The sequence below is a fragment of the Eleutherodactylus coqui genome, chromosome 8 (assembly GCF_035609145.1).
Source record: "Eleutherodactylus coqui strain aEleCoq1 chromosome 8, aEleCoq1.hap1, whole genome shotgun sequence".
NCBI lineage: Eukaryota > Metazoa > Chordata > Amphibia > Anura > Eleutherodactylidae > Eleutherodactylus > Eleutherodactylus coqui.
This window is the reverse complement of record NC_089844.1, coordinates 198,468,379-198,476,736: the sequence shown is the minus strand read 5'-3', so window position 1 is coordinate 198,476,736 and position 8,358 is coordinate 198,468,379. Positions and strand designations below refer to the sequence as shown.

The 8,358-nt window shown below is 49.0% G+C and overlaps 1 protein-coding gene across 1 annotated transcript; it reads left to right on the top strand.

Annotated features, from left to right (window-relative positions):
- The first annotated feature begins 574 nt into the window (after positions 1-574).
- Positions 575-5,181, top strand: ACTB (actin beta). The gene is made up of 6 exons (XM_066577237.1): positions 575-709; positions 1,096-1,224; positions 2,894-3,133; positions 3,487-3,925; positions 4,002-4,183; positions 4,600-5,181. The coding sequence occupies exons 2-6, from the start codon at positions 1,102-1,104 to the stop codon at positions 4,741-4,743; spliced, it is 1,128 nt and encodes a 375-aa protein (XP_066433334.1). The 5' UTR covers positions 575-709; positions 1,096-1,101; the 3' UTR covers positions 4,744-5,181.
- Positions 5,182-8,358: the final 3,177 nt, after the last annotated feature.

Below are 8,358 nucleotides of genomic sequence, written 5' to 3'. Positions count from 1 at the left end.
GTATTCATGGCCTGCTCCCACTGTATATATATTAATGGCCCGCTCTCACTGTATATATATTAATGGCCTGCTCCCACTGTATATATGTATTCATGGCCCACTCTCACTGTATATATATTAATGGCCCGCTTTCGCTGTATATATGTATTTACAGCCTGATCTCACTGTATATATGTATTCATGGCCTGCTGTGTATACCGGCTGGGGGCCACATACAGCCCGATGCCCCCAGTCTGCCCCCCGCCGAGTATAGCTGCGGCGGTCAGTACACGCCCGGTATAGCCCGGAGCACCGTCATGCGTCTTTGTGAAGTGCATGAAGTACAGCGAGAAGCACTCTTGTTGCAACCGGAACGGCGGGCTGAGGAGATACAAGCAGCGGCAACGCCTGGCCCGGGGTCGCCCGGCTCGGGTGTGGCACGAAGGACGGAAATGCTGCACACAATACGCACTATCTGTCCGCGGCGCGATACCCCATTTCTTCAGGCGGCTTTTACATCACAGGGTGCCGGCAAGGTTTTTTGTCTTTTTGAGATATCCCTCCGCCGGCCGCAGTTCTGTGAGCCAATCAGCGTGCCGGGTCCTGGAGCTTTCCTTATATGGTGCGGCCGGTGGGGCGCGCTCAGTATAAAACCGGTGCCGAGCCCTTCGTCGTTCAGTGACCGCTCGCATCTCTCCCAGCACTAGATCGGCTAGCGTAGCATCTCCAGGTAAGCGGCGCCGCGGTGAGCGGCCCTGTATCCCCCTTCTGCCTGCGGCTGTAGTAGTGTGTTCGGCCCGGGCTCACTGTCTGCCCTGTGCGCGGCCGGCTTTCCCGCGCTGTAACTGGGTGTAGGTGTGGCGGCAGAGCCGCGGGCTGCCCGGCGGTGTCACACAGGGGGTCCCGGCGGTGCGGATCCCTGAGCCGGCGGCGGGGAGCGGTGGGTCTGGCTGCGGCTCCCGCCCTCCGCCGCTCATCTCCTCTGTTGCCTTATTTGGTAATCTCTGCTGCCTAGCAGGACTTCCCTTTGTTGTGTGAGGCGGCAGTACAAACCCACACGCCCCCTGCAGGCCGCTGCGCGCAGATCCTCCCGCACTCACTGCTCTCTCTTCCCAGATCACCATGGAAGACGATATCGCTGCCCTCGTCATCGACAACGGCTCCGGCATGTGCAAGGCTGGCTTTGCCGGGGATGATGCTCCCCGTGCCGTCTTCCCTTCCATCGTGGGCCGCCCCAGACATCAGGTAAGTTGGTGACTACTCGCAGCTAGTGCTGGGGAAGAGCATCTACTCTAGGAATACCAGGAGGGGGCGCCAAGGCATCCCTTCCCCAGGGGTGTGCAGAGGGGGGCGGCAAGGCATCCCTTCCCCAGGGGTGTGCAGAGGGGGGCGGCAAGGCATCCCTTCCCCAGGGGTGTGCAGAGGGGGGCGGCAAGGCATCCCTTCCCCAGGGGTGTGCAGAGGGGGGCGGCAAGGCATCCCTTCCCCAGGGGTGTGCAGAGGGGGGCGGCAAGGCATCCCTTCCCCAGGGGTGTGCAGAGGGGGGCGGCAAGGCACACCCACCCCATCCCCTGGGAGTATAATGGGTTAATGGAGTTTACTTGGGCATTAAAAATGTAAAGGGTTAAAATGTAAAGAACTGGAATACTCCCCTATCCCATGCCTGGCACAAGAGGTGGGTGGTCACATGACCACTCAGCCGCCCTGCTGAAGCCTGTAAGTGGCTAGATGCCCCACATGTGACCACCCAGCGGCGCTGGATCAGGAGCAACAAATAGGAGTAGTTCAAGCTAGTTTTTTAAGCTTTTGTTTTTTTTTCTCTTAACTTTTCAGAAAACCCCTTAATCCCCTCCCTCCCCCCCCCCCCCCCCCAGTAGTATAGCACTAAGATTAAAGGGTTTGTGTGAGGATACAGGTTTGTAGCCATCAGCAGACCTGTGCTGCAGTGAGGCTGGTACTTGGCACACATGGGCATGTGGGTCTGACCCACCCAATGGGTTGATCTGCCTGACTTGTGTGTAAGGGAGGATGGACGGTCTGGATCTCCATTCACTAATGGAAGGTGGCTGATCTGCACAACTGTCCTGCGGAGCGCCGCTTACATGGAGCCGCCTGCAGAATGACTGTTAAATGGAAATGCCTGCAGGCCGGGAACAATCAGTGACAAGCAGCTGGTCGTCTGCTCCATCCAAACGTGTAGTCGCTCATCTATGAATGGCGGTGTGTGGGGAACGCCCCGGCCTGCGCCGCCTCAATCACTGAGCGATCCCTCCTCTGAATAGTCCCTATCTTCATGACTTGTCCCTTCTAAGGCCCGATTTGCACAGTATTACACCGGGCTGAGGCGCTCCGCCTGATATCGCGTTTACCAACGCGTTTCATGCCCCCCCCCCATCACTTCTGTGTAGCTGCAGTACTCGGTGCATTTCATGCATCAGGCGATCACCATTGACTTCAATAGGAGGCATCTCATCTCACAGCCTGTGAGCGCCATGTGATGGTTTTTAAAGAACCCATTGATAACAATGGGTGAGGCCAAAAGATATTCATGAGCCCCACCCCTCCCCACCAGGGATGGTGCAAGGAAACAATCGCATGGTGTTTCAGGACCCTTCAAAAGAATGGAGCTGATAGCTGCATCTCAACGCACAAAGCTAGTGGAAGTGATGCGCTTTGTACCGCTCAGTCCCATTAAGCAGCTGGCCCCCCTGGGTGGGGAGAAGGGGTGACTCCCTGGTGGCCGGGAGCAGGTTTGGCTGGTAGGCCAGCTTTAGTGTGACCCTGCATGTACAACCAATCGTCTGTACTAGGTAGGCATGTAAAGGCTTGGTCTAAGGGGAAGCTACCTAGCTGTGAATGTTATGTCTACAGCAGCCTAGAATATCCCACATAATGGATGTTATCTTCTTTCTAGGGGGTCATGGTTGGAATGGGACAGAAGGATAGCTATGTAGGAGACGAAGCTCAGAGCAAGAGGGGTATCTTGACCCTGAAGTACCCCATTGAACACGGCATTGTCACAAACTGGGATGACATGGAGAAGATCTGGCACCACACTTTCTACAACGAGCTGAGAGTTGCCCCTGAAGAGCACCCTGTCCTACTAACAGAAGCCCCCCTTAACCCCAAAGCCAACAGGGAGAAGATGACCCAGGTACCTGAGCCCATATCTGGCCCTTGTAGCAGTCTGCTAATGGAATGCATAGTAACCATGTAATTTGCTGTTCATACAGGGTTCTCTTGTCCCAAGTCTTCTCTTTGGATTACATACAGGTTCCTCTTGTAATGTTTTATGCTCGTGCAACTAACCGTGTGCAGTATGACTGTTTTGAACCTTAACTTCTATGACTTGCACTTCCATAAGCTCAGTTTGCCTCTTAAAACCCACATATGCTGTGATCCAATACAAATGCAGTCTTTCTGCACCTAAACCACGCACACACTGCATGGTCTGCACACACGCTTGCTGGTTACACTCCCCACCTAACTCTTGTGCTCTCTCTGCAGATCATGTTTGAGACCTTCAACACTCCCGCAATGTACGTTGCCATTCAAGCTGTCCTGTCTCTGTACGCCTCTGGACGTACCACCGGTATCGTGATGGACTCTGGAGATGGTGTCACCCACACTGTGCCAATTTATGAAGGCTATGCACTGCCCCATGCCATCCTGCGTCTTGACTTGGCTGGCCGTGACCTGACGGACTACCTCATGAAGATCCTTACCGAGAGAGGTTATAGCTTTACTACCACAGCTGAGAGGGAAATCGTGCGTGACATTAAGGAGAAGCTGTGTTACGTGGCTCTGGATTTCGAGCAAGAGATGGCTACAGCAGCTTCCTCCTCTTCCCTGGAAAAGAGCTACGAGTTGCCCGATGGGCAGGTGATCACCATTGGTAACGAGAGGTTCCGATGCCCAGAAGCTCTCTTCCAGCCTTCTTTTCTCGGTATGAATGTCCTTCTAGGTTAGAGAATGGTGCGCCACTTGGTGGGTTGTTCTCTTATTCTTGTTGTTCGTTCCAGGTATGGAGTCATGTGGTATCCATGAAACAACATACAACTCCATCATGAAGTGTGACGTGGACATCCGTAAGGATCTGTATGCCAACACTGTACTGTCTGGAGGTACCACTATGTATCCAGGAATTGCTGACAGGATGCAGAAAGAAATTACTGCACTAGCTCCAAGCACCATGAAAATTAAGGTATGGCACCGACTTCTCTTCCCTGGCTACGGTCTGACGAAGCTGTGCTCTCAGCTTTACATTAGTGTTTAGGGAATATCCTACACCTTGTATGCAGTAAACCTGTTGCAAAATAGGCTACTGTTAAGACAATATTCCCATAACACTCTGGTCCTTGACAAAGATGGCTGCTTCGCTTCTGACTGATGCACAGTATTAGTATGCCCTGCGGGTAGTAAGACGCTGCTCTGAATAGCCAACGTGGCTCACATGGGCAGCATTGGTTAGTCAAAGCAGGTGTAGTGTCTTAAATGAAGGCATAGCAATGCAGTGTAGTCTGAAGCTGCTGCGGCTGTCTTTGTCCAGGCCCTGAGGGTTGCTTTTAGTCACTGTAGTACTCCCAGAAGCTAAACAAAACTCTTCATTGTCTCCTGCAGATCATCGCACCACCAGAGCGCAAGTACTCTGTCTGGATTGGAGGATCCATCTTGGCCTCTCTGTCAACCTTCCAGCAGATGTGGATCAGCAAGCAAGAGTATGATGAGTCTGGGCCCTCAATTGTCCATCGCAAGTGCTTCTAAGTGAACTGACCCTTGTACCGAGTGTACTTGTGCAGAAAGATCACATTGGCATGGCTTTCCCTTTTTGTTGGCGCTTGGCTCAGGATTTAAAAAATAACTGGAATGAAGATGGCAGAAAACCCTACAGTACATCTAAGGACTTATTGCAATTGACACCCCATGTAATGCATTGTTCTGAATTGTCATTCTGGATGCTGCTCAGTTGGAGCTCTTTAAAAAAAAAAAAAAAAAAAAAAAATCTGGTGTTGCTTATTTGTGCAGCTATATACCCAAACATGTCTTATGTTCTGCCTTGAACACTCTGTAACTACTTTAAGCTCATGAATGGGTTATGTTCATAACATTGAAAAGTTTACATTGTCAGTGATCTTGGTAAGATGCGAGGGGTCACCTGAAAAGTTAAATGAAACTTAATTAAAAAAAAAAAAATTAGTTTAACATGTGTCCGAGTGTTGCACTATAGAACTGCTGTAGAGTTAGTCAGCGTAAGAATGTAAATACAGGTCAGGTATGAAACTACCATCTGCTGGCAGCATGTTACGGAGGAGTGAAGACCCTCAGGTCAGTATGATGTATCCAGCCATATGTAAGCTAATGGTGTGAACAGAGCCGACGGGCCCTAATATACCGACTGCAACCTCATGTTCTTACTGGATGGCCAACAATCTGCCACCCAGTTTCTGCAGGCATATGAATAGGCTGTCCACATCTGTCTAGTGGCAGTGAACAGGCAGTCATAGATCTGCCTTTTCCTCCACTCACTGAGCACTATGAACACTGACATTTCTATGTGAAACATTAAATGGTAAGGCAGTAAACAACTTGCTGGTGGTGGCATTACACTGGGTGGAGGGTTACTTGTAGTATCGCCATAACTGGCAATACATCTGGTTTAGATGGGAAGACTAACGGACCAATGATATGCCAAGATAACAGCAGTTTGTCATCAAACTGCCCAACACTGGCCAGTGTAACTGGCTTTAAAGCTATCATTTCTTCAATTGTAATACAAGCCATAATGGTATATAACACTAAGGGCTCCCACACCCTTGCATCTTGTAACGCTGCATTTTGTTTTTTTTGTTTAACGCGGTTGTCAATGGGGACTTTCTAATGTTAAAAACGCAATGCAACAAAAACACAATGTGTGTGTGTGGGAGAGCCCTTATCAATGGGTGACTAGTGTGTAAATACACTACTTTGTAGATTATGTGAACTCCAGTTGTCCATAGAACTGTCAGCACCCTTGCTTCATTCGCTGTGAGCAGTGTTTCTACAAGAGATGGAGTTAGTTTTGGAGCCAAATACTCAAAAAGGAACACATTAACTTGAAGGTAGTTTTTTTTTTGTAAACTGACTAATGGTATGAGGGGGAAAAATGGGTGTTGGCTCCAATGCAAGTTGTGCCCAAGAACGTCAGGCACAACTTTTGTACAGTCTCCACACAATTGGAAATCCCACAGCTGTGCCATGTAGAGGGAGTTAAACACCCTTCACATTGTGTGGACCTTTTTATATATAAATGCTACTGATTTGGATACCACTACATATCTGTCTATACTGCAGAATGGAAACCCTGAAATACAAGGGTGGAATTCTGTGACTGTTCCACAAATAACCTAGTCATGCATAGAGCCTAAGGCTGAAAAACACCTCCATACACTCTAGTCTATTATCCTGCAATGGTGAACCAGAAGAAGGTAAAAACCCAAATGAGGAAGCCTTTTTAATGGGGGAAAAAAAAATTCCCTCCCAACTCTAATCTGAATAATCCCTGGATCACTGACCCTTCTGAAGTAATCACTCCAGGTCCTTTTTGTACTTAGAGGACATTGCAGTCTGCCCCTTCCTATATTACTTGCCTGTCTTTTGTACCCCAAGCTCTGGCATTGAGTACCAATGCCTAAAACTATACAGAATATACAATTTGTGTGATCTGACCAGTGCCTTGTAAAGAGGAAGAACAATGTTCTCGTCATGCGCCCTTAGACCTCTTCTGATGCACCTGATCCTATTTGCCTTGGCAGCAGCTGCCTGACATTGGCTGCTCCAGTTAAGCTTAGTTATAAACTCCCCAAGTCCTTCTCCATGTCGGTGTTCCCCAGTGGTTTCCCATTTAGTGTGTAATGGTGACCTCTCTTTCCTGCCCGTATGCAGAACCTTACATTTATTAGTGTTGGGCTCAATTCATATGTGCTTTAGGCTTCAGTCATAATTCCAATCCTCTGCTCCATTTTTGGAGCAGAGAAATGGAATTTGAATAGAAATGGGTAAATTAGACCGATCAGTTTCTTCAGGTAGCACACTGGAGATCGCCGCCTCCTGGTAGGACAGGAACCACAGAGGTTTAAAGTTCTCTCCTTAGTGGTTTTTAGTGGATAGACAAGGGTAGAAGCCTAAGCCTAATAACAGTAAGGTTAAAAGCGTAATAAAGTATTTGAAGGGGAATGTATGGGTGTCGAGGAGACTTCCTGAAAACCCAGTTACCGGTAAGTCTTAATCTACCTTTTCCCTGTTGTCTCCACGACGGGACACCTATGATGTACCAACTAAATTAAATCCGTGTGGGAACACAGCCGACGGGACCTTGGTCCACAGGCTAAATCCTCATCTGCCCGAATAACCTAAAATGTTTAGTAGACGTGTGCAGATTTTTCCCATGCCGCTGCCATATATATATATATATATATATATATATCTGCTCTACGGAAGCCGAGGTCTGTTCTGCACATGAAATGGACATTGCCCTAGTAGAGTGGGCTTTAAGCCCCTCCGTGATTGTTTTAGTTTTTCTGTAACCTCAATAGGGTTAGTGAAAAAAAGATAAACCAGATTGGTCGAGCCCAGACTCAAAGAGCAAGGGCAGCCCTCAAATACAACGTGGAGGTTCACATAGGTCAATTCTAATCAAAGAATGGCCAACATGAATTATGAGCTGCCACTGTGCTTCTACGGCCTTCCTTCTCAAAGCGCCAATCATACGTGGTGGTGCATGGGGTATGATATATTCTTGTGAGTGGCGGTGCGTTAACCACGGCACCTCTTTTTATGTGCAGTCTGATTTTTGGCACTATTTTCCGTTCTTACCATCTTGGCCCCGATGAACTGGCTGCGGTTCGCCAGAGAAACGTGTTGGGCATCTTTTGACTGGCATCTTTTTGACTTCCTGTTGTGGAACCTCAGCACAATCTTACTGTGTGCTGTTTTGCCACACTTCACACATTTGGGCTATTAGAGCTGCGTCCCCTTAAACGTGATTTAGGTGATATGGGAACATATATCTTGTACCATGTATGATTGCACCATGCACCATGTATGATTGGTGCTTTGAGACAGGAGACTGTATAAACACAGAGCCTCTTCTCAGGTTTTTACATGCAGCGGGCCGTATAAAATGTGGTGGTGGGCCGGATTTGGCCTGCGGGCCTTATGTTTGACATGTGTGACTAATTGTAGCCTTAAAGCCACCCTCCAAGCTTGGGAAAACAAAAATGGCTGCACTCTGAGTACATGATGCCCACTATGTGTTAGTATGCATTGGTAGGGAGACACTACATGATGCTCTCACTGGCCCATTCTGCTCGTGTGGGGGGCCAGAGAACGGGCTCTATTACT

Bases quoted from the DNA above. Each gene is read 5' to 3' on its own strand.
- ACTB (XM_066577237.1), top strand. From the start codon at position 1,102: ATGGAAGACGATATCGCTGCCCTCGTCATCGACAACGGCTCCGGCATG. The intron at 1,225-2,893 runs GTAAGTTGGTGA...TCTTCTTTCTAG, and splicing joins TGGGCCGCCCCAGACATCAG to GGGGTCATGGTTGGAATGGG. The intron at 3,134-3,486 runs GTACCTGAGCCC...CTCTCTCTGCAG, and splicing joins ACAGGGAGAAGATGACCCAG to ATCATGTTTGAGACCTTCAA.